Genomic DNA, 24,561 nt, shown 5'->3' with positions numbered 1-24,561 from the left:
TAATAGAAAAAATTTTATGTGAGGAACTTAATCCTATGATGAATCCAACAACTGATCAATAGAAAGAGAATTCAAATATCAAATCAAGAAAATAATGGAGTGACTGACGTGTCATATTCAATTTTGAAATGAAATACAAAGACTTTGTCGTTGAAATCTTTTGGGTGGTATGTTTCTTTCAAACCTTGTCGATTGATGCGGATTAGCTATGATCAAACTAATTATGGAGTGAGTCGTCTTGGTATCTAAGAGTGACCATCATAAATTTCAAATTCGAACTAAGAGTCATTCATCTTCTAACTAGCTCTTGGTTGGAATCAATCCGTTAAGTTAGAAAGTTAGCTTTCTCTGTAAGCGTTTTGCAAGGATTCTAGGACCTCTAGCTTTGCAAAATCTAGCATAGTTGGCGCTTATCATCCTCGTTAATTATCCGGGGATTTCCTGAATTTTACACAAATATAGAACAAAATAGAAAATGGAGACTAGGATGATGAAAATAAAGGCTTTTCTATCCCCACCTCGAGAGGAGAAGGGTTTAAACAAAATACGAGACGAGAGGTTTGTCGGTGAATAACGTGATCGAAACTTCTGGGTGAACTGTATCAATTTAACAACGCCAACAAGAAATAGAGATTGAAAAAGTAGCGGCAAATTACAGAAATACCAGCAAGCATCTAATTTTTCTTCAAAAATCTCTAAACTAGAACACTAATAATGCCTGGCTAATAGCAGAGATCTGTTACACTTGGTTAAACATTGGTATGGAACTCTACCCCACATACAGAAAACAAAAATCAATAAATAGCAAACAAACCTAAAACAAAAACAAGACCTGTGGAATTCTTACTCATCTCGTTTAATGTCGAGGCCCTTGAGTTTCGATTCAAGTTCATCGTCATGATCGCCATTCTCTTCAGCATCTTCGTCGTAGTCTTCTCCTTCTGGATCGTTCTCATCCAAAGGTCCAAGCATGCTGGGAGAATTCTTAAATATGTCCTTCACTTCGTCGATCCCTTCTTCAGATATATAATTGGCATTGATGTTTAGCAACTTGAATCCTGGCTTCTGCACTAATATTTGAGCTAAGAATCTTGCCCCAGCCCTTCGAATTGAATTTGTGCTCACGTCGACTTCGCTCAACTGACCGTGTCCATCCTGCAGTGCCTTGCTAATCAAAATCACACCATCATCCTTCAGTTCATTCTCAGCCAAATATAACTTACTAAGGAATTGCTTTGTTGCTACACAGGCTGCAATTGAGGCAGCACCTTTTGCAGTTATATCATTTCCAGCCATTTCAAGAACTTCGAGGGAAGGAGCAGAATCTTTGAGGGCGTTAGCCAATGCTTCAGCTCCTTCATCCTCCAAGTTCAAATAACTAAGATAAATTTCAGTAAGACCTGGAAAAGCAGATATAGATTTACTCAAAGCAATTCCAGCTTCCACCCCGAACATGTTGTCGCGCAAATCAAGCTTCTTGAGATGGGTACAAGTCCCAATGGCTTCAGCTAGAGCCACTCCTCCTTCGGAACCTACCCTGGTCGAGGAACAACGGAAATCCTCCAATGCAGGAGAACCCTTGACGATTTCGGAAATTGCAATTGCACCTTCATCTCCTGTCATGTTATTATGGAACTGAAGGATACGAAGCTTGTCTGTAGACGGAATCAACTCGCAGATTGCTCTTGCAGCTTCTTCCGAAATACCATCATTCATCAAATAAAGCTCCTCCAAATGTTTCTGTGATTTCAAAAGGGACCCAAATGCCCGGACACCCTTCTCACCCATGGCATTATTTGAGAGGTCCAGAGACCTCAAGTCACAACCTTCTAATGCTGAAGAAAAAATATTCACGACTTCAAGAGCCTCACCTTCAGGCCTTCCAGCAATGAAGTCTGATAGGTCAACTTCAGTCAACCTATCTTTGATGGACATCAAGATCGGTTCAGCAACACGAGCAGCATCTAAGCCAAAACTTCTATTACTAAAGCAGATCTTTGTAAACAGGTTTCCAGGATCTTTTAGGGGTTCTAAAAGCTCCTTAGCCTCCTCTGCATCAATAAAGGCCCTTCGTCCTCCTGATATATCAAAAACAGTTCCTTTGGCAGCTGCCCTCTCAGATATTATTGCCTCTCCATCCTCCTTTAATACAGGACCTCTTTTCAATATATCCAGCATAAGCCTACTAGATTCTTTGGCATAAATTTGAACTGCAGAGCTCCCATCGCCATCTGGCTCCTTCTCAAAGTGTTGGTTTGCAGTTGCAAAAGCAATATCTTCTACTTTCTTGGCATCCTCCTCTGCTTCTTCTTTGCTCAATAAGCCATACTTCCGGGAAAAAATGGAGGGTGTTGTAAGATTCTTGATGATTCGTTCTATGAGCATGAACCTAGTGCTCTGGCTTGGAGGCCATAATTTAATTGACATCACACGAGGTGGGAATGTCTGGGCTGCAGAATCCATAACAAAATAATCTGCAATAAAACGAGCCACAATAAGAAACGTTGAATAATGATCAACCTTCAGACTTCAGAGGGAAAAATGAAATTAGTTGGGATTTATTTCCCAGCTTAATCTAACATCTTACAGAAGATTGGAAAATCGTCAGGCACATACTATATCCCTATATCAAATAATGTCCTTAAATGTATATGCTAAGCCATACAGCCATCAATTTAGAAACAAAACTATATAGCAAGATTCAACTATTTTCATAATATCAAATTTCCCAGTGAGTCACTAGCCTATCTTATACCATACGGGCAAATATATCAGAATAGAAAAGTATCACACACATCAAAGTATCTGATGAATAACTCATAAAATTTGATGAATAATCCATCAGGGAATAAATATAATTTCCCATGTAAATTTTTAGAAAGATGACATGAAGCTTAATTGGATGTTTATTTACATAATGGCAGAATTACGCAGTTGCAAGACCAACAAACAAACTATTAACTAAAAATGAATTCAGCAGTAATCAAATGTTATATGCTGAAAATAACAAAAACTCGATATGAAGGATTCCCAAGAGGTTGACAATGGATGTTTTAATGGCATACAATTCCTATTGTAAAAGTTGAAAACGTATCATTACGATTAGTTTCAGAAATCGCACGTTGGAAGTACTAAACCAAGTACTACAACACAATAGAGGATACTAAACTTCATACATTCCTGAGAAAATTGGACAAAAAGCCACGAATACAAGCAGCAAAACCGATCACATCATAAGGGATGCTTCTTTCTCTCTCTTTTAGAAAGGGGAATTGATTCAAGGAAGCACATTAAATTACAACCAAAAACCAAAAGCGTAAACCCCACACATTGAATTCAATAAAGATACACGGCATGGTCGACCACGAAAGTTAAAAGCCATCTAAAAACTAGCACCAAGAATCATGTTAATTGTTATAATTGGGATTTTCTCTAATATGATCGTTCCCATCTGCCGTTAAGTTTCCTAGACTTTCAAAGGAATGAAACGAGGCATAAACATACACAAACTTATTGGAACCCCCCAAAAAGATTATGGAACAGGAAAAAGGGGGAATTTAAAGGGCAAGCGAAAAGAAAAAAAAAACAAATGAACAAAAGCGAAAGAAACGAAATCTAAAACACCTTAATAAATTTCCACAAAGCGAACAATTTACAAATCAAACTATAACAAGAACCATTTGGGAACACAGATTACGGTACGATCTTAACAACAAAAAGTTTTACGTCAACTCATCGAACATATAAAGATACAACGCAACAAGATCGCCGGCGTAAAAAAACTGAAAAAAACAAGGATAAAGTTCGCAGAAAGATAAAATCAATACCTGGGAGGAGAGTGGAAATCCTCAGAAACGGAACCCTAGAAAGAAAAAAAAAAGGGAGAAAATGGGGAGGAAAACGGATTAAAAATGATTTTCCTCAGAAATCTCCCAGGAAAGGGAAATTTTATGCAAGAATCTTAAGGTTTTACAGAGGGCGGCGGAGGGCAATCATCGAAAAATTGGTGATAGAGAAAGCGAAGAGCGTGTGAAGAATTGGAGGGAAATGATGAAACTCCAATCGAATCCAAACGGATCAAATGATAACTCAGATCAAAGCGTCCCTTTTACGGGTTTTTGTCTTTGCCTTTTCAAGTGAAATTACCAAAAAGCCCCCATGGTTTTAATCATATTTATTTCTGCGAAATATATTTTTTATTTATTTTAAAAGGTTCAATTATGATTTATATAATTAATTTTTGTTTTCTAAAATTTAAAATATGAGACTAAATTTTGACTTTTGATCATATGTCTATTATTTTACTATGATAAACAAACTTCATTGCATCATCTTCTCCGATTCATCTCCCTCATCTTCCTCGCACGAGCTTCAATCGTCAATGGCGATTCACCTCTCCAATGTCCTCTTCTTCCCAATCACAAACTCACTCCACCAATCCAAACAATCATCTTCTTCACTTCATTTCTCAACCTCAAATCGTCACTTTCATGGTTTCAGATTATTCAGTACAAGGAGAACACAACGACGACGACGACAATCGACATACGAAGTAGCTTCAAGAATCAGAGACACATCCTCCATTATTACAGACCTCGAAAAACAAACAGAGGGAGATGAACATACCGAAAACGAATCAGTGGCAGCAGAAATCGCTAATTCCTGGCGAGAAATCCATGGCAGCAACGACTGGACCGGGTTGCTTGATCCGATGAACGATCTCCTACGCTCCGAGATAATCCGCTACGGTGAAATGGCGCAATCCTGCTACGACGCTTTCGATTACGATCCGTTCTCGAAATACTGCGGGAGTTGTCGATTTAGTCGAAGCAAATTCTTCGAACGACTCGGAATGGAAAGCGGAGGTTACGAAGTAACGCGGTACCTCTACGCAACATCAAACATCAACCTACCGAATTTCTTCAAGAAATCGCGATGGCCAAAAGTATGGAGCAAGAACGCGAACTGGATCGGCTACGTCGCGGTATCAAACGACGCGAAATCGAAACTCCTCGGCCGGCGAGACATCGCCATAGCGTGGAGAGGCACCGTAACGCGGTTGGAATGGATCGTGGATCTAATGGATTTTCTGAAACCAGTAGCGGCCGCGAAGATTCCATGCCCTAATTTGGCGGTGAAGGCGGAATCGGGATTTCTGGCTCTGTATACAGACAAAGACGAAGGTTGTGGATACAGCAAGTTGTCAGCGAGAGAGCAGATTGTGACGGAGGTGAAGCGGTTGGTGGAGAGATTCGCCGGAGAAGAGATGAGCATTACGATCACTGGACACAGTTTGGGAAGCGCTCTGGCGGTGTTGAGCGGCTTCGACGTTGCGGAAATGGGTGTGAACCGGTTGGAGAACGGTCGGGTTGTGCCGGTTGCGGTTTTCTCATTCTCGGGGCCCCGAGTTGGGAACTTCTCCTTCAAGGAACGCCTCCAAGAATTGGGAGTTAAGGTAATTAATCTTAATTAATTAATTAATTAATAATAATTAGTGGAAATAATAATATTAAAATGAAAACAGGTATTGAGAGTGGTGAATGTCCATGACGTGGTACCCAAGACGCCAGGATTTTTAATCAACGAAAGCGTACCAACGGCTGTGATGAAATTTGCTGAGGAATTACCGTGGAGTTATTCACACGTGGGCGTGGAGTTAAAATTGGATCATAAAATTTCACCGTTCCTCAAGGATACAAACGACCCCGTTTGTGCACATAATTTGGAAGCTCACTTACATTTACTTGATGGGTAACTTTCTGACCTTTTTCTTTTTATCTTCCTATATTATACTAATTACCATTCATTTTGCTAATTCTATATCATGTGAAATCATCATTTTTAGCTTAATAAATATGTCACATAATTATTTAAATAACAATATCAAATGGCATTTACTTGTTAAAATACCCTAAAAATATAATAAATTAATAACCATAATACTATATATATATATATATTAAAAGAATATTATCTTCTAGGGTATCTAAAATGATTGAACAGGATAATATTATATCACCAAATTTTCAATATATATATATATTAATAAAAAAAAAATCAAGGATTTGGGATATATTTCTGACATTATTATATTGTATTATTTCTTCACAATATTTCATGAATATATTATATTAAACTGTGACGATAGGGACAATTATGCATTATGATAAGTGAGAATTTTATATGGTAGTTTGGTAGGATGATTGAGTTTGGTAGCACGTTGAAGAGAAATGTTTTGTTAAATTACAAATTTTGTTCTTGGGTATTGTTTTAAATTTAATAATTAGATTATTTATTTATTTTAGAACACTCCGGTTTGAAAGTAATTTTAAACTTATTTGAATTGATTTTGGTGAAATAGATACCATGGAAAGGGCCGTAGGTTCGTGTTAACGAGTGGGAGAGATCCGGCGCTGGTGAACAAGGCTTGTGATTTTCTTAAAGATCATTACTTAGTCCCACCAAATTGGAGGCAAGACGAAAACAAAGGTATGATAAGGAATAAGGATGGTCGTTGGATACAACCTGATAGATCAAAGTTTGACGATCATCCTGAAGATATACACCACCATCTCAAACAATTAGGCTTAACTTTTGACTCCTAAATCTTCTTTTGTTCATTCAAAATTCATATGAAATCAGAAGCCATTTAGAACGTCGTTTCCTTCTTCTTCATTGATATTTGAACAATAGAAGCTTCTAAGATTAGTCACAACGATTATAATAATAAGATGACAAGTTTGTTTACAGAGATAAGCCTGATTCTTCGTCCTCTTCGAGAGTAGAAGTGTAGACGATATAGAATGTCCATATGAAACCAAAAACTCCCAACAGAATCCAACCGAGAAGATTGTTGCTCAAACCAAACGGAAGACCAGTTCCTTCGGTGCTCAGTCTCTCATCCACCAAAGCCATGGCCGGGCTCGACATCGTTGCAGCACACGCTGTAGCTATCAACGACGCGCCCATCTCCAAGTTGCACGAATTGTTTTCCACTTCTCCATTAGCCTTTCCATCCACACAACACCTTACTCCTCCTCTCTTACCCAATGCAGGCAATCCTACTACATATAATTAATTATTTTCAAATAATTTAAATGGTTACTCAATTTTGAGCAAAATCTAGAACTCACCAAGAAGGAAGGTGGTGGGTGAAGCCGCCGGGAATGGGCGGCTCTGAACCAGAGAAGAGCGGACGGCGGCGGCAGAGGCGGAGGCGACGGCGGCCATTGGGATCTTTGCGTTCAACTTTGGGAAACAAAATGAAAAATAATGGAATATGGAGATCGGAGATGAAAGGGTTTGTGAAGATTAATATTATTGGTTTATGTCAATGAGTGCCACCACACACAAAGCTACACATAGGGACAGCCATTCATTTGATATCCTTCATCTACTTCTGCCCAATTGTGAGTCTACACGTGTCATCTCATCTTTCGTTTACCCAATTATATTTTCTTTTTCTATATATATTTGATTATTTTGTAGGAAACAAAGATGCCTTTGATATTTATTTATTTGATTATGTTCGAGTCGTTTGTGTTTAGAGATATTCATTTTATTCGTAAGGTCCAGACTCTCCGTCAAATGGGGAGAGAATTTTCAGTTTAGACGAAAATTGAGGGAATCGCGATAAATGGGGTCGAGTACTAAATTAAATATAAATATGTTTTTTAACCCATATTTTTAATATATATATATATATATTTTTTTTTATTATATTAAAAATAAATTAGTTAATTTTGAGATTGTAATTGTAATATTTAAATTAAAAGTTATATGGTAGATTAGTTTAAATGTTAAAAACTACTTTGAAAAAATATTTTTTTTACAAAATTTTAATAAATATTATATTAAAAAATGAAAATTTTAAAATAATTATTTTTTTAAAAAAAATAACGAACAGTAAAAATTTACCGAGGAAATCTCCGCAACAATAAAATGAAAAAATTCACGAAGAAAAAAAAATGAAATAGGTGACAGGCATAGAAACAAAGAAAGCTTCCTTGTCCGGGCCACGTGGACATCTCTATTTGCACTTATAATAATAATAATAATAAAATGTTCACGCTATAAAACAAAGAAAATAATTAATTAAAATTATGTTTTTTTCTTTTCTAAGAAAAAATTTATAGTATTACCAAAATTTCATATTTTATTTTAAATATTGTTTTAATATGAATAGACCCCGTTCATATATAAAAAATATTATAATAAATAAAAAGAGTACACGTACTCACAATACCTAAAATCTCATACTCGTACTCCGTTCTATATACTTATGTCAAATCTCTATCCACTTGGTCGAACATATATACCTAAGTACACATACTCACCATACCTAAAATCTCATACTCGTACTCCGTTCTATATACTTATGTCAAATCTCTATCCACTTGGTCGAACATATATACCCGAGTACACGTACTCACCATCCCTAAAATCTCATACTCGTACTCCGTTCTATATACTTATGTCAAATCTCTATCTTCTTGGTCGAACATATATACCACGTCGAACCACAACCAAACTTTACAACCAAGCAAGCCTTCCATTTTATTAAGTATTCAAATTTTGTGGTACTCAAAAAGAATAAACTGTAGTTGACATTACATGAATATGGTACACAAAATAATACAGCTCAAATTGCAACACCACCCTAATTACATTGCTAATTTCCACTCAGATTTGATTCTTGAACCTTGCTGCTATCATTCTCTTTGCTGCTGTGTAGCATTTCTTGTATGCTTTCGGCTAGCCTCGACGCCTCCTCGTCAAATTTCAGCGTTCTTCTCTGCAAACTCTGCATCAACTCGATGTTTATAGTTCGTGCGTTGATGATTCGATCGTTCAAGATACAATATCAACTGGTTTGGTAACACGTACCTCGGATTCCCATAAGCAATCCCTCGCCTTGCGTGGAATTATGTGAATGTGAGTCTGATAGTTTCAAGCTTACACAAAGATTAGCAAAGATTTGTGGTAAATTTTAGCTTTCAACAAACTAGGAGAAGATTTGAACTTCTGACATACTAGTCAGGGTTGTAGTTCCTCACTCAATTGAGCTATGCTTAAATTGGTCGAGTAGAATTTAGTTTAAATGCAAATGTTTATGGGATTTTACCGATGCACCATTATTGAAACCTATGTTGACTACAAGGGGCATAGAAAAGAGTAAGTGTAACAGCCCAAGGCCACTACTAGCAAATATTATCCGCTTTAGCCCGTTATGTATCGTCGTCAGCCTCATGGTTTTAAAACGCGTCTGTTAGGGAGAGGGTTCCACACCCTTATAAGGGATACGACGTGGGCCCTCACAGCTCACCCCCCTTGGGGGCCCAGCGTATCAGAGCCAGTCACCGGACGGTACGAGACACTGGTCAGAGTAAGACTAGACCCTCTCTATAGTAGGCGCGTTTTAAAATCGTGAGGCTGATAGTGATACGCAACAGGCCAAAGTAGACAATATCTACAAGCGATAGGCTTGGACGGTTACAACAATAGAGATTGCGTTACAACTTACATGGAATATAACTTGACCAGCAGCCACACCATTGTTAACTAATAAGTTGAATGAATCTGCATGATATAAGTTTGTCTTCATGTCAGTTGAAACTACTTGAAGCAACAAACATCCGACACAGATTAAAAAATGGGAAATAGATCAAATTAGACGTGAACCAAGACTCTATCTTTTAGCGGTGGGTTTGTGCTTGTGCTGTTACATAAAAAGCGTTTGTAAAAGTCAACAGACAATACGGCTATCGTAGATACGTTCCTAAACATAAATAAATGCTCGAATTATCTTGCACATTTCAGAACAACATTAACATTAACTGGGGACAAGATTGTATGTTCCTGTCTTTCAAACCAGAAACACGACCACATGAAGTTCAAATTCAAACATGCCTGAATTCCCAACATGTGAAAAACCAAACATTTGACAAACAGGAGAGAAGACAGAAACATAGAATGAAGCAAATAAATGTCGGTTCATACCACTGCCGGTAGACTTCATGATTGCATTGCTAATTAATGGAACTTTTGAACACATTGCAGCTATCACCTGTTCAGTAAGTAGATAGAAGATAGACAAAATAAATACATAAATCATCAGAAAATCGACAAACAAATGAGAGAACCTATATATATATATATATATATTCAGAATCCAAGCTTGTTCAACCACACACGCCGCCTGTGCGTGCATGTTCAATCGTCTACGACACATCCGACTTGCCTCTACACTAGGCCAAGTCATTAGGCTCGACCTTGGCTCTGCTCAGGCCAAGGTCTCTCAATGCAACGTCACATCTCATCTTGCCATCTCGATCCCCACCGACAGGGTCCATATGTCTTGACGTCATCCCAAGTCTCGGGATGTCGTCGGCCATCATAACTCGCTCGGTCATGCAATCGAGAATGGGCCCGCGTGTCTTTCATCTCATTGGGACTTCCCGAACATCCATCCATCCGGGTTCTATCGAGCCATTGGCCCTCCTATGCCCATGTCGAGTCATTTATGGATACCGTACTAGATAGCGGGTGTATGTAGCAACCTCCAACACGCGGGCTAGGGCGCAATACCGGCACACCCGTGCTGTCCGGTACTGTCCTTCAAAAATCCATTTCAAAGAAAGTCGCCCGAGACACTCGTCTCGGCCCGCTCGCCCACACTGTGACACACGTATGTGCCACAGGGTAGCTCACACACGTATGTACAAAAACAAACATGCATATATATATACATATATTGACAATTACTTTAGAACGTATAGCTTAAGTGGATGGTTACTTACAGAAGGAGGCGTAGCTTCCAACGAAGAATAATGAGATTTTGGTATAATTAGAGAGTGCCTGAGATATGGAAAATAAATAGAAGAGCCTTAAAAGGGGATAACAATTCAAATCAACATATATCTAAGTTAGATTAGGAAGCCTAAAGTCACATTTAAAAGGTCAACTATATAATGGCGCATCGCCACGGGATCTTGTATCCTAAACACATCCACGATACATCTACGGTTTAAAACTATGGAATAGGACATAGACCTCGAGGGTTTCAAGCCGAGCTTGATTCAACGTAGTTTGCACGATTAAGGAAAAAGATTTTGAAGTTTCCAAAAGATCTAAGATAATGATGAAGCTTTTCGGAGTGGATATAATAAAATATATAGGTCAAGTAAATTGTAACAACTCAAGCCCACCGCTAGTAGATATTGTCCGCTTTGGCCCGTTACATATCATCGTCAGCCTCACGGTTTTAAAACGTATCTACTAGGAAGAGGTTTCCACACCCTTATAAAGAATGCTTCATCCCCTCTCCAACCAATGTGGGATCTCACAATCCACCCCCCTTGGGGCCTAACGTCCTCACTAACACACCGCACGGTGTCTAGCTTTGATACCAACTGTAACAAACCAACCCCATCGCTAATAGATATTGTCCACTTTGGCCCGTTACGTATCGTCGTCAACCTCACGATTTTAAAACGCGTATGCTAGGGAGAGATTTTCACACCCATATAAGGAATGCTTCGTCCCCCTCTCCAACCAACGTGGGATCTCACAATCCACTCCCCTTGGGGCCCAATGTCCTCGTTAACACACTGCCCGGTGTCTAGCTCTAATACCAACTATAACAACCCAAACCCACCACTAATAGATATTGTCCGCTTTGGCCCCTTACGTATCGTCGTCAGCCTCATAGTTTTAAAACGTATCTACTAGAGAGAGGTTTCCACACCCTTATAAAGAATGCTTCGTCCCCTCTCCAACCAATGTGGGATCTCACAATCCACCTCCTTGGGGCCCAACGTCCTCGCTAGCACACCGCCCAATGTCTAGCTTTAATACCAACGGTAACAACCCAAGTCCACCGTAGTAGATATTGTCCACTTTGGCCCGTTATTATCACCGTCAGCCCCACGGTTTTAAAACGCTTATGCTAAGGAGAGGTTTCCACACCATTATAAAGAATGTTTCGTTCCCCTCTTCAACCAATGTGGAATCTCACATAAATGCAATGATGTTAGCTACCTAGTGACATGCAACAATGAATAATTTTACACGAGAAAAGTGGTAGGTAGCTAACATCATTGCATAGAAGCTAAGTCATATTCAATGGTATCACGCAGATACATCATCAGACAAAATGAGTCTAAGCTAATATCCAACATAACAACTATATAAACATGTACTGCATCTTGGAGGAATGATACCTTACCCATTACTCAATGGTCTTGTATCTAATATACAAAGGCAACTATCATCTTCATAGAGCTGCAAGTTAAAATGTCATCTCTTAATGTTGGTTTCAAATGTCCATATCTCACAAAGCAAACCTTAAACGATGACACGAAAATCGTAAATGAACACAATAATTAGTACCTTAAAAGCGGGTTCCTCGCCGAGTATAATCCTGCAGAAAACACAACCATCTTGTAGACTCCCCTTGTGAGGATCATAATTTAGCTGCTGCTCACTCTTGGCTACCGAAGCACAGTTCGAAGAGGAAAGATGTGAGGGGGTTGCTCGACTACGTCCCGAGTTAATTGGACGGAGATGCGAACAGAGAATGGCAAGCCTCCGGGCCTCCATGGACTATCCAAAGCAGAAAGTATTGCAGTCAAATTGTGAATTGCCATAAGTATATAGTGTAACACATGTAGAGAATTTGATAAAAACAAACAGAGCCACTGAGAAAGTCTCCTTCAGCTGCAATCAGCTAGTGTTTTAAGTTCATTCCTCCAAGAAAACAGTCCTTAATGAAATCAAGACACGCTCTATTTAGTCATCTACTCATCACCTATACAACATGGAAATACCTCACTTCTGACTCTTATACATTTTAACCCATTACCCCTAATTTGGATATGGAGCATTCGAAACTTCGAGCATGTTTGAGAGTAATTTTGAAATGGCTAAAACTATCTTACAACGAAGAAGATAAGAAGCCCCGTTTCAATTATTAAACGAAAACACTAAATTTAAGAGAATGGAGTGATGAATTGGTAGGAATTGCAAATGAAAGTTACCGAGTTACTGGATAGATACTAAATAACCATGTTGTTGCCATATTCAGTATACTTTGATCATTTGAACAATTGTAACGGCCCAAGCCCACCGCTAGCAGGTATTGTCCTCTTTGGGCTTACCCTCCAGGCTTTAAAGCGCGTATGCTAAGGAGAGATTTCCACACCCTTATAAAGGGTGTTTCGTTCTCCTCTCCAACCGATGTGGGATCTTACAATCCACCCCCCTTTCGGGCCCAACGTCCTCGCTGGCACTTGTTCCTTTCTCTAATCGATGTGGGACTCCCACCAAATCCACCCCCTTCGAGGCCCAGCATCCTTACCGGCACACCGCCTCGTGTCTACCCCCCTTCGGGGCTCAGCCTCCTCGCTGGCACATCACCTAGTGTCTAGCTCTGATACCATTTGTAACGGCTCAAGTCCACCCCTAGCAAATATTGTCTTCTTTGGGCTTTCCCTTTTGGGCTTCCCCTCAAGGCTTTAAAATGTGTTTGCTAGGGAGAGGTTTCCATACCCTTATAAAGGGTGTTTCGTTCTCTTCCCCAACCGATGTGGGATCTTACAATCCACCCCCTTTGGGGCCCAGTGTCCTCGCTGGCACTTGTTCCTTTCTCTAATCGATGTGAGACCCCCACCAAATCCACCCCCTTCGAGGCCCAGTATCCTTACTGGCACACCGTCTCGTGTCTACCCCCCTTCGAGACTCAACCTCCTCGTTGGCACATCGCCTAATGTCTGGCTCTGATACCATTTATAACGGCCCAAGTCCACCGCTAGCAAATATTGTCCTCTTTGGACTTTCCATTTCGGGTTTCCCCTCAAGGCTTTAAAACATGTTTGCTAGGGAGAGGTTTCCACACCTTTATAAAGGGTGTTTCGTTCTGCTCTCCAACCGAGGTGGGATCTTACAACAATATTCAACAAATTTACACTTCCCAACCCAAAAGTATTTCCAGATACTATTTCCAACCCACATGACCGTTGTTCTTTCTTTTTGTTTTTTAATCCTTTTCCACATCATTTTGTTCTATCCCGAGTTTAAATCCTATATTTGCCCCCTTTACTTTCAGCTTTGTCTATTTAGTATCAGTACTTTCCAAACATCCATCTATGTCGGAACCTGTACCCTCAAAAAGTTCATTTGGTTTTTACACTTTTAAAACATGATTGTTTTGAAGTCCCTATTTGCAAAATCCTAACACAAGGAAGCCCGACAAGATTTCAAGAAATTCTAATTGAAAAAATGACATAAAAATGAAACAAAGGACCAAAAACAGGACTTAAAACATTAATTCTTCTACTACCAGGCCAAAATATTAGTTCCCTTCCTCTGTGCCAATGGACCCGAATCCAGAAAATCAAGTCAAAGCTTACATTTGCACCGTTTCAGAAGTTTAACCAAACCAAGCAAACTACAATATAATCCTTGCTAAAACAAAGCTGCAAGTTACAAGAACAGAGCATCTCATGAACAGCGCAAAAATTAGCACAAGGAATTGTGATTCACCTCTAGCTAGCTTCCCGGATTCTGCACCAAATCTTTCAGCTCTTTTTTCGTCTCGATCCTGTATCAATTAAAGAGCCCCATATCCATCAGCAATTTGTAGCGAGACCCATTTGGCCACTGAGTGTTTGGAACCCAGATAGAAAATTTGGTTAAGTGAGCTAAAAAAGTAACTGGGTTAGAGAAAGAGCAGAGGCGTAAGTGAGTGGTAGCCGGTAGGGCTCAGTGGGGTGAAAGAAAGAGAGAAGGAAAGTAGTGGGGGGATGGTGATTGAGGGAGTTTTGCAGAGTTTGATGGCGTTGGTTTTGCAGAGTTTGTGTCTGTGGGTGACAGAGAAGAAAAGAGATGAGATTCCAAAACGAATGGCTGCTCTCTAGTCTCTACGCTATGCCTTAGAGAGCCATTCTGGGTTGGACTTTGGATTATTGGGCCTAAAACTGCTTTCTTTAGAGAGAACAGAACAAATTTTATATCAAATTCACTAATAATACATTTTAATTAAATGATTCAAAAGAAAATTGTTGAGTTTAATATATTTGTATTCAAATTACTATTGAGAAAACAAAAAATGAGATCAAAATAAACAAAATCATCCCTTTTTAAAATGTTAGTAAAAAATAATGTATTAGGTAAATGAAATATTAAAAGAAATAACGTATTTTCTATTAACGTATTAGATAGATACATTGAATAATAGTTCGGATTGCTGCAAGTTCATCCGCTTCATTCAAATATTTAGTAAATGATTAAAATGTTATTGGTAAACTTACAAGCTAATGGCGCAATCAGTTCGCATAATCAAGAGTAAACGAAAAGAACAGAGAGGGTGAAGCCTAGCTTGGTGAAGAGTCTCCCAGTTCCATGTACAAAGGGCTAACCAAACCAAAGCTGGAATTTCTTATTTTCAATCATCACTATAATTCAACTTCCCTACAAGGTTATGGTATAAAGAAAATACATATTTCTGGGGAAAGAATGAGTGGTAATTTACATGAAGAATAGGTATGGAAGTTGAAAAAATGGAGAGAATTAGGAAGCCTTCTAAGAAAAAGTAACTAAACCTCACATCTAATAAACAAGCCTCTAAGCTTTGTTTGCTGCTCATTAATTACCAGTGGATGTTGCACTGTTCCAAATATTGGTTGTTGAAGTCTATGTGTTTGATCCAAAACTCTTTGTATTCTCCAAATCCAACGTCTAACCATGGCTTCCTAACACCGTCGTAGTGTATAACAGCTGCCTTCTCGATGTCGTCTTGTGGCACGGTAGAGTCATGGCCGAGTCCGAGCACATGCCATTGTCGCTCCACCGCTGTTGTTTGGTTATAGAATGTGACCCACCCCAAAGGCAAGCTTCCACCCTTCAAGATTGGCCGTTCATTACTCTGCATTCATTACATAGTAGCTGTGAGGAATGATAGTACAGTATGTGCATTTGAACATTATTTTCTATTTCTAAAACTATGGTTTGTAAACGAACTATAGCAGAGACTAAACTAACATTTTGATGCTGTTTATCTAAACTAATGCAATTTAAATTATCATAGTTTTAAACTACTACAAACGAAAAACATACTGTAAATTGAAATAACAAAGTGTACAACTGTATTTAAACGAAAGGCTCTCCTCAACCACTTCCTTTTCCTTCCTCCCTAGCTGGGGCGTGTGCAGATTACATTTTCCTACTGTGGTGCTTCATTTTGTTGAGTGAAAGCTTTTTCAATAAACTTTAGGAAAGAAGAGTTAGCAAGAATGAACCTTGAATGAAGAAGAAATCGTGGCTATTGTCAAGTCCCTTGGTAATGATAAATCACCAGAACATATAGTTTCCAGGGGAATTCTTACAAGCTTGGAACAAGTGCACATCTTTAAGGTGTTCTAAGAGTTATTTAGAACGCTATACTCAATAAATGCCTAAAAGAAATTACATTTGGCCCGATCCTCAAAAGTATCCATCACTCGAACAGGTGATAACCATTTGTGCATTAGATTGAGGAATGGAGTCTAAAACAGTAAATGTTCTCATGGAAACAATCCAAAAAAGTCCTCCAAATGAAAATTTCAATTAACCAACAAAGATATAAAAGTCTTTGATGCAGTTCTAATCACAAAGGAAGTGGTGGAAGAAAAGACAGAAAAGGGTGGGGTCATCAGACCTGTTTTTGAAAAATCATATGATAATGTGGGTGGGTTTGTAACTTTTTTTACGAAGTATTGGAAGGAAAAGGATTCAGACAAAAATAAAGGTGGTGGGCAAGAGGATGCATTACCACAGGTTAGTTAAATTTAACAATGAGAACTCCTTTTTTGGCAAGCAGAATCTTATGGTTTATCCCTAAGCCCTAGGGTTCTTGTCATCTCCCGGAGAAGCCCTTGGTTGGAGCACACTGGACTCAGCCCTCACTTCCTCCTTCAACCCACTCATGAACTGACACTCCAAATGAGCTCTATCAACTTTGATAATGGAGCAGCAAACTGCTAAAAAAGGCAATGATACTCTTCGAAGGTGCTTTCTTGCTAGAGAGCTATGGATTTTTCACACAACATCACCTTTTGGGTTGGTCGAAAGTTTTTTGGCAACAAATAACGAAGTTGTCCCAACATACGGTGCTTTCCTTCAATCTAGTCATGCAAAGACAATATCTCTCCTCCTAAGCAAACCACAAAGCCTCCAGTTTTTCAGCTTATACTAACGGATTTAACACAAAATAATATTCCACCTAAGGCAACCAGCCATCAGGATTTGTTCCCTAAAAATTGGTTTCTCCAACTTCTTTAAACGAATGTCCTTCAGAAAGATTCTAGAGAAGTATATAATTAGGGAAAGATTCAAGAGTTCCTTTACTCTTCTAACTTCTAGCTAGCACATTAAATGAATCAAGCGTTCCCCTTACCATGATCCTCCTTGATCTTCTCCATTGGATACTTCTCCCGTGTGCCAAAATCCCTCCAACTTCTTAGCGAACTCCGACTCCATCTTACTATCAAGTAATCTATTCAACTCCTCACTTATCACAGCGAGCTCTTTCCCATTTGTACTTTAACAGCCACCATTGTTTCTTCGATGGACTTGCATCTATCTATCTGTTCATCTCTCTCTCTCTCTCTCTCTCTCTCTCTCTCTCTCTCTCTCTATCCACCATCTATCTATCTATCTATATACACACATACATACATATGTCTATGTATGTGTGCGTGTATATATATATATTAATAGTGATCATTCCCGATAATTGAACAACTCCAATAACACTTGAGATGAAACCACATAGAGAAATATAGAATTAGGGAAAGATTCAAAAGTCCTCTTGCAGCATTACACTTCCAACTTCAAGCTAGACACTAAATGCACCTCCCTTTGTTTTTTAAACAAGAAACAAATTTTCATTCATAGACGACAATAATGAAAAGAGCTAGAGAGATAAAAATTCCAAAAGTTAAAGAACCTAGGAGAACAATGCGCTTAATTCCAGAAACAGAATTGCAAAACCAAAGAACCACTGAAGCGAAGACAAACCCACCAAAATGTAAAATTAGCATCTAGACCATAGCCCAAAAGACAAAACTTTGTTAGAAGAAGTACAGCCTAAAGTACACAAGTAGCTAGGAGACAAGGTAGACTCATTTAACGAAGCATTGCAAGCAGAAACACAAGTAAACGAAATATGAACTGAATCTAAAAAAATTGCAGCCTAAAATATCTGCAGAATGCTGGACAGGAAGATATGATAAGCACATTCTGATGATTATAAACTAGGTAGATAGTGACTGCTAACACACAAACACGCAAAAATAGTTGCCCTCTCCAGGAAAAGTAGTAGCACGCAACCAAAGCAACTAATATCGATTTTCTTACCAATCGTAGATATTTATGGTAGAGAGCAGTTAAATTTTCTTCCCTCCACCGTCTGAGATCAAATACGTTCATCCCAAATGCCCACGTACATGCCTTATAGTCAAACTTATCGGCAATCAGAGGATTTGAGAAGTTGATGAACGTATCCATCCGTAGAAAAGAAACTTCACTTTCTTTACAAGTTTCAACAGCAACATTCACCTTCCCCTTCATATCAACGTGCCACAAACCAGATAAATCCTTTTGCACCACCACATCATGATCAAGAAGTATGACCTTATCCAGGGAAGGGAAGATATTTGGCAGATAGAACCGCAGATAGTTGAGTTCGGAAGTAAACCTTGGGTCACTAGTATTTTGCATCGTCCATCCTAAATCATACTCCGTGGATAGCCATTTAAAGTTTTCCATGCTCAGGACCTCAATTGTGGCTTTTCCGGGAGGATTTAGTGAGAACCACATGGACATTGCTGGTAAGTTCAATGAATTGGTCACCAAGTGGAAGACAATTTTTTCCGGTTCCTGAAAATTTAAAACAGACAATTATACATGTTTTCAGAGAATAAAATGTCCCTAATAGCCACCACTATAAATCAGTGCGAAGAGACAAAATGCACACGATATACAACCTTGAGAATGCCCTAGTGCAAATAAGAAATAGTATGTTTTAAGCTTTAAATTCTAATGTAGGTAAACAAAGTTGATTGCAATGCTCGAAGGGGAAAAAATAAAAGGTACATACCATAGCACTTGAAATAGTGGAATTGACAACAACTGCACAAGCCAAAACGTTGTCGGAGAAGACAGCATAATGATACAATGTAGTGTCGTGCAACTTATTCTGTTCAGGAAGCAGCCTCTCCGAAGGTTGCAAAGCAAAGTACTCAGAAGTCAATTGCATCGATAGACAATGAAAGCCTTTAGGGGTGGTGCTTGCAGCAAGATTTAGAAGATAAGTAGCTTGCTTCTTTTGCATACGAACTTGCTCTTCAGCAGTTTCAGCCATAGCCCGAAGCTTTGAAGACATTGCCGAGCAGTCTGGGTAAGCATTGCCTGCTTTTACTAATGAAGACTCCATACTTTTCATTTTCTGCAAAGCACTACAAATTCAAAAGGTTTTCAGGTGAAATTCCACTAGTTGACATTAAAAAGCTGGATATAATTTTCCATACACAAGTGTAGCTAGTTGACATTAAAGCATCCTTCATAATTTTTTAACTTTCTTTCAAACTCTCCTAACAAAAATGTGAAAAATGGCAATGAAATTCCTATTTACCTCTTTGTCAATTCAGAATCCCTAGTAACTTCCTCAACTACGTGTTCCAAGTCTTTGATTCGTAGCCTTAACTCTTTCATCAGATGAGAATTACTACCTGGTGGGGCAAAACTTAGGTAGGCTTTGGCTCTTATCAGTTGATCTATGATCTCCTTTACCTTATAATCTATAGATCTAGACTTGGCTGTGCGTGCACTGTTATCGTGCTTGACAGTACTCCGATTAGATAGTGGATACTTTGTCTCTATTTCCACATCTCTCACTCCCCTTGACTGACCATGCACATTATTATCCTGTCGTCCAGTTGCATTAAAAGAATGTTCCTGCAATCAAAAATTAGAACCAGTGTGTAGGTGAACTTATGTATAGTTCATACATGCTAGAGAAGAAGTTCACTGTTGCAGAACATTTGTGCTTCTAATGGTTCAGTTGGGGAAATAAAAACAACTTAAGCGAGGAACAAAGGTCAAAAAATATAAGAAGAGGAAGTCGTTTATAAATGATGTTGAGGCCACATATAGAAATTCCAATAATAAGAACCAAAATTAGTTCCCGGAATTGCAATGTTGCACATACCCCCCAAACTTGATTCACATTATTTATGTTGGTGTGATGATCACCAGGCCTTATCTTTTCAGAAATTCAAAGATTACAAACTTAAAGTAGTACAAAAATATGTCATCAGATGCATTAGATTAAAGAGATCTTTAATGTAGAACAAATATTTTTCATCAATATGTCAAAGCATACCATACATTGTGAACATACTAGACTTGTATCAGGGCTTGAGTTAATTCAACATGATCAAATGTAAGAACCCAAAAAATTCGTTTCCTTCAAATCACGTAGTTTAAACATTTTGTAAAAACATGACGAAAAGAACGTTATATTGAAAGATTATTCACACAAAAGAAAACGTTTGATTCAAACACAATATTGGCTAGATAAGGAATTGAACTTCAACCTATCAACACATACAAGCAACCAAACGTATGAGTATACTGAGAAAACTGGAACTCAAGGGAAGACCACCTTCGACTTGTTAATGTGAGAGAGGTTTTCTAAAATCTTTCTTCAAGGAATTCTTTAAATATCACAATGAACTCCAATCCAATTATCAATAGTTATGCTATTTTTATGTTTAAAAGTACCAGTATTCCTATACAATTATGCCTTCAAAAAGAAAGCCAAAACATGGTTCCAACAATCCAAAAAGTATTTTCCTTGTTTTTAAAGACCTTAAATGTTAGATGAGTAGCATACTCAGGAATAATAAAGATAGTTTAAGATCAAGTAAAATTCAATTGCAACTTCTAAAATAAGAACGTAAACAGGAGTTGAAGAACAAAAACAATTATCAACAATGTCAGGCTTCTCAAGAAATTGTTTTACAGCAGGATAGTGATCAATCATTACATTGAAGAATGAAATAAACAATATACAAAACCAAGGAAGGCATTACACTCCTAATATTGCAAAACGCCACACATAAACATTTTGAATATCATTTGGAAGGAGATATCCGAGAGAATTAAAAGCATTTGTAGAACAGAGTACCTTTTTCCCATCATTCTCAAACCGTGTATCATTATTTACTTCGTTTGGTTTACTTCCTGCAGTTCAAATGGAATAGCCCAGAAAAAAGTAAAATAAATAAGAGAAATGAGAACCGCAGGGGAAAAATAAAACACAAGGAAAAACACAAACCAAAATCAAGGGAGTTATTTCCTTCTCTAGGATGAAAACTTTTATCTTCCAAAACAATAGATTTGGGTTCTTTCAAGCCTTCGCCCGCTTCCTTCATGAGAATGCGAGTATAGATCAAATTCAGAACGTGCCAATGATACCAAGGGAATGACTGATTTAACTGATATGTAAGAATACCTGTCCGATTGAGTTAAGTGCTTCAACATCTCTCCACTTCTGCAAAGAACAATCGGGAACTGAAAACAAATTTGCAGTGAAAGAATAACAACTAAGCCTACGCCAAAAATCAAAATCAAATTCTCTCATTTCAGCAAATCATTCACCTCGCGAACTAAAACAGAACCCACAAACAAAATTCAATAAGAACACAAACTGAAAGAACAACAGTCATACCCTGCTCCATAAATCCTCGATGAACTCCCTCCGCCCTGAATCAAAACAACCAACAAAATCAATCAAACCAAAACACACCCTCGTCCTCTTCCATTAAGTAGTCAAAAAAGAACAACACAATAGGAGAAAAACAAAACAAAACAAAACAAACCATCAGAAGTGATGATCTTGGGGTGGTGAGAAACAAGAACCAATGGAGCAATAACAGAGAAAGATAGCAGAGAGAGGATCAGAATCCTCTGGCATCGACGAAGCAGCTTCATCAACGCCGCCTTCCAACAGTGGATCCCGTTGAACAATTCCTCACAAAAACCATAAAAACCACATTCAAACTGCTCAGCGATGGAGGGAGAATTGAAATCAACGTATTGCTTCAAGAATACGGAACATCAAGGGAACGAAAATGCGGCCAAAAACAGAGGAGGACTGGCTTCTAGGGTTTAGGGTCAATCATTATAATATTCGTTTCCTTCTTCTTTAATCGCAAGCCGGTTGTTGAGAGAGAAACAAAGAAAGAAGAAGAACCTTGCTCTTCTCGGCCATGTTCGGCTGGTTCTCTATGTGAGTTTCCTGTGACGAGCTTTCTTTTCTTTTTTCTTTTTTCTTTTTTTTCTCTTTATTTTATTCTTGTCTTAAAAATAATATTCTCGTTATTTAATTTTATTTCCCTACTTTTAAAATTCGTTTATACGGTTAATTTATTTATTTTTATTAAAAATTATTCCCATTCATTAACTAATTTTAATTTTTTTATTTCTTTTTGTATTATTATTATTATTCTCGTAATATTTTAAAATTCGTCGTATACGATAATAATGGAAGTTTTTTTAATCAATTTTGAGTCGCCATTGCTTCTGAATCTCGAGTATTCTATTAGAATGAGAACTATGGTTGACAAACTGTTCTCGATCATCCAATATCAAGAATACGTTATAAGCATCTTCAAATTTCTCACCAATCTCAAAGGTGGTATATTCAAGATGTACGTATTTTCTTTCACAACTTCTCAAGTGATCCAAAGCACCGATCTTGGTGTTATTATCCAACTTTTTAATTTTAGATATTTATTTAACACATCCTTATTATATTCATCACTCTGAGTAGGATATTCATTTTTTATTATTATCTTGGCCGATCAAAATGATGAATATAATAAGGATGTGTTAAATAAACATTGGAAGTTTTGAAGTTGGGTAATAACACCAAGATCGGTGCTCTGGGTCACTTGAAAAGTTGTGAAAGAAAATACGAACATTTTGAATATACCACCTTTGAGCTTGGTGAGAAATTTGAAGATGCTTATAACGATGGATGATCAGTAGCGGTAAAGGCTTCACTGATTGAGTTAGGTGATGAATTGCGGCCGTAAAGACTGATTGAGTTAGGGTTTGGCTTTGGGGGGTTAGACTTTGAGGGAGTATTAGGAATACCAAACCCCTGGGAGAAATAGAAATAGAATTGGGAATGTGTTCTCATATTCATAAGCTTTAAACAGAATACAAGCTAACAACTAATATAGATAAGGAAAATATAAACTAATTAAATATTGAGAATAAAATAAAATATACTATAAATCAAATCATAAAAGAAATAATATTAAGATATAATATATAAGATATATTCCATAAACAATATATTATCCACTAAATCAAATAAAAAATAATAATGTTAAGATATAATATCTAAAATATATTTCATAAATAATATATTCTCCAAATATTATACGTCAACTGTTTGACAGTTAAATTCAAACATAATTTAACATATAAGACATCATTTAAAAAGCCGATAGTTCAATCTCTTTTATTAAGCACGTGAGTTTAATATATTAAATCAGAATACTCGTAGATCTACGCTTAGTTTTAAATTTTCAAATTTCTTTTCCAATTTTGTAATGTTTAAAAATCAAATTTGTTACCGTCTTATTCTTTTCATAATACCATGTGATTTTGTTGAATTTACTGAAATATATTGTAATTGTTGGATGAAAGTCCCACAGCTAATTTAGGGGATGATCATGGGTTTATAATTAATGAATATTATCTCCATTGGTATGAGATCTTCTGGGAATACGAAAGCAAAACCATGAAAGCTCATATTCAAAGTGGACAATATCGTATTATTGTAGAGAGCCGTGCAACTAACATGGTATCAGAGTCACTTCTTAAACTTAAATTTAATAAATTAAATAAATAAAGGTGGTTAATGAGTTCTGTGACAAGTGGCAGTGTCGGGTGTCGTTGGGGTTCGGTAATGGTGGGGCCCACAAAAATTATTTATTTAATATTCTAGGGAGAATGAATTAAAATTGAGATGAAATTAAAATTAAATATTGTTTAGAAATTATTATTAAAAGACATGAAATTAAAAAGAAAATAAGCAACCAATACTTTTATTTTTGGAAGTTAAAAAAGTAGATATTTATTTTTGTAAAATATTATTAAAGTAATAAATTTAAAATAGTTTAATTGATTTTAAGATAATTTTTTAATTTTTAGACAGAAAATAACAAATAAAGCCAAACCCAACAGCAAGAAGACAAAACATAACGTACTTAAAAAATAAATAAATAAACAAAAAAACAAAACTAGCCAAACACTTCCTATCTAATTTTGAAAAAATATTTAAATTTAAACATTTGAAAATGTCGGGATCGAAGAGAGGTTGTTCACGGTTTGCGTATTCACTAGGAGTGAATCAAGCACGTCGAGCTTTACGACCATGGTGAAGATCAACCGTACAAATTTTTGATGGAAGGATGAACTTTGACGTGTTACAAACGCAAGTCAAAG

The 24,561-nt window shown here is 37.5% G+C and overlaps 5 protein-coding genes across 8 annotated transcripts; 1 reads left to right on the top strand and 4 right to left on the bottom strand.

Annotated features, from left to right (window-relative positions):
• Positions 1–571: 571 nt before the first annotated feature.
• Positions 572–4,094, bottom strand: LOC111778966 (RAN GTPase-activating protein 1-like). Its single transcript, XM_023658981.1, has 2 exons — positions 3,828–4,094; positions 572–2,474 (listed from the first exon to the last, which is right to left on the bottom strand). Exon 2 carries the CDS (start codon positions 2,461–2,463, stop codon positions 844–846), a length of 1,620 nt encoding a protein of 539 aa, XP_023514749.1. The 5' UTR covers positions 2,464–2,474; positions 3,828–4,094; the 3' UTR covers positions 572–843.
• Positions 4,095–4,262: 168 nt separating this feature from the next.
• LOC111778970 (phospholipase A1-Igamma1, chloroplastic) lies at positions 4,263–6,696 on the top strand. The gene is made up of 3 exons (XM_023658988.1): positions 4,263–5,455; positions 5,525–5,751; positions 6,362–6,696. Exons 1-3 carry the CDS (start codon positions 4,307–4,309, stop codon positions 6,603–6,605), a joined length of 1,620 nt encoding a protein of 539 aa, XP_023514756.1. The 5' UTR covers positions 4,263–4,306; the 3' UTR covers positions 6,606–6,696.
• LOC111778972 (photosystem II reaction center W protein, chloroplastic-like) lies at positions 6,645–7,322 on the bottom strand. Of its 2 annotated transcripts, none has more exons than XM_023658990.1 (2): positions 7,134–7,322; positions 6,645–7,064 (listed from the first exon to the last, which is right to left on the bottom strand). In XM_023658990.1, the coding sequence occupies exons 1-2, from the start codon at positions 7,228–7,230 to the stop codon at positions 6,745–6,747; spliced, it is 417 nt and encodes a 138-aa protein (XP_023514758.1). In that variant the 5' UTR covers positions 7,231–7,322; the 3' UTR covers positions 6,645–6,744. The 2 variants fall into 2 exon arrangements, with proteins under 2 accessions (XP_023514758.1, XP_023514759.1); XM_023658991.1 differs by having other exon boundaries at positions 6,645–7,061.
• Positions 7,323–8,531: 1,209 nt separating this feature from the next.
• LOC111778971 (adenylylsulfatase HINT3) lies at positions 8,532–14,921 on the bottom strand. Its single transcript, XM_023658989.1, has 8 exons — positions 14,542–14,921; positions 12,391–12,603; positions 12,227–12,282; positions 10,800–10,857; positions 10,000–10,066; positions 9,524–9,579; positions 8,887–8,940; positions 8,532–8,803 (listed from the first exon to the last, which is right to left on the bottom strand). The coding sequence occupies exons 2-8, from the start codon at positions 12,598–12,600 to the stop codon at positions 8,672–8,674; spliced, it is 633 nt and encodes a 210-aa protein (XP_023514757.1). The 5' UTR covers positions 12,601–12,603; positions 14,542–14,921; the 3' UTR covers positions 8,532–8,671.
• Positions 14,922–15,412: 491 nt separating this feature from the next.
• LOC111779182 (probable galacturonosyltransferase 6) lies at positions 15,413–22,348 on the bottom strand. Of its 3 annotated transcripts, none has more exons than XM_023659272.1 (9): positions 21,921–22,348; positions 21,770–21,804; positions 21,554–21,650; positions 21,377–21,467; positions 21,227–21,282; positions 19,670–19,992; positions 19,136–19,493; positions 18,394–18,915; positions 15,413–15,922 (listed from the first exon to the last, which is right to left on the bottom strand). In XM_023659272.1, the coding sequence occupies exons 1-9, from the start codon at positions 21,921–21,923 to the stop codon at positions 15,647–15,649; spliced, it is 1,761 nt and encodes a 586-aa protein (XP_023515040.1). In that variant the 5' UTR covers positions 21,924–22,348; the 3' UTR covers positions 15,413–15,646. The 3 variants fall into 3 exon arrangements, with proteins under 3 accessions (XP_023515040.1, XP_023515039.1, XP_023515041.1); XM_023659271.1 differs by having other exon boundaries at positions 21,554–21,592; XM_023659273.1 differs by having other exon boundaries at positions 21,554–21,612; positions 21,921–21,985.
• Positions 22,349–24,561: the final 2,213 nt, after the last annotated feature.

This window comes from Cucurbita pepo, chromosome LG17, assembly GCF_002806865.2.
Source record: "Cucurbita pepo subsp. pepo cultivar mu-cu-16 chromosome LG17, ASM280686v2, whole genome shotgun sequence".
Classification (NCBI taxonomy): Eukaryota; Viridiplantae; Streptophyta; class Magnoliopsida; order Cucurbitales; family Cucurbitaceae; genus Cucurbita; species Cucurbita pepo.
This window is presented reverse-complemented; position numbering and strand designations above follow the sequence as displayed.

Bases quoted from the DNA above. Each gene is read 5' to 3' on its own strand.
- LOC111778966 (XM_023658981.1), bottom strand. From the start codon at position 2,463: ATGGATTCTGCAGCCCAGACATTCCCACCTCGTGTGATGTCAATTAAA.
- LOC111778970 (XM_023658988.1), top strand. From the start codon at position 4,307: ATGATAAACAAACTTCATTGCATCATCTTCTCCGATTCATCTCCCTCA. The intron at 5,456-5,524 runs GTAATTAATCTT...AAATGAAAACAG, and splicing joins TCCAAGAATTGGGAGTTAAG to GTATTGAGAGTGGTGAATGT. The intron at 5,752-6,361 runs GTAACTTTCTGA...TTGGTGAAATAG, and splicing joins CACTTACATTTACTTGATGG to ATACCATGGAAAGGGCCGTA.
- LOC111778972 (XM_023658990.1), bottom strand. From the start codon at position 7,230: ATGGCCGCCGTCGCCTCCGCCTCTGCCGCCGCCGTCCGCTCTTCTCTG. The intron at 7,065-7,133 runs GTGAGTTCTAGA...AATTATATGTAG, and splicing joins ACCCACCACCTTCCTTCTTG to TAGGATTGCCTGCATTGGGT.
- LOC111778971 (XM_023658989.1), bottom strand. From the start codon at position 12,600: ATGGAGGCCCGGAGGCTTGCCATTCTCTGTTCGCATCTCCGTCCAATT. The intron at 9,580-9,999 runs GTATGAACCGAC...TATATCATGCAG, and splicing joins CATGAAGTCTACCGGCAGTG to ATTCATTCAACTTATTAGTT. The intron at 8,941-9,523 runs GTAAGTTGTAAC...TGAAACTATCAG, and splicing joins CTGGTCAAGTTATATTCCAT to ACTCACATTCACATAATTCC.
- LOC111779182 (XM_023659271.1), bottom strand. From the start codon at position 22,032: ATGAAGCTGCTTCGTCGATGCCAGAGGATTCTGATCCTCTCTCTGCTA. The intron at 19,494-19,669 runs GTAAATAGGAAT...TTGAATTTGTAG, and splicing joins GATTCTGAATTGACAAAGAG to TGCTTTGCAGAAAATGAAAA. The intron at 15,923-18,393 runs GTAAGAAAATCG...TAATGAATGCAG, and splicing joins ACCATAAATATCTACGATTG to AGTAATGAACGGCCAATCTT.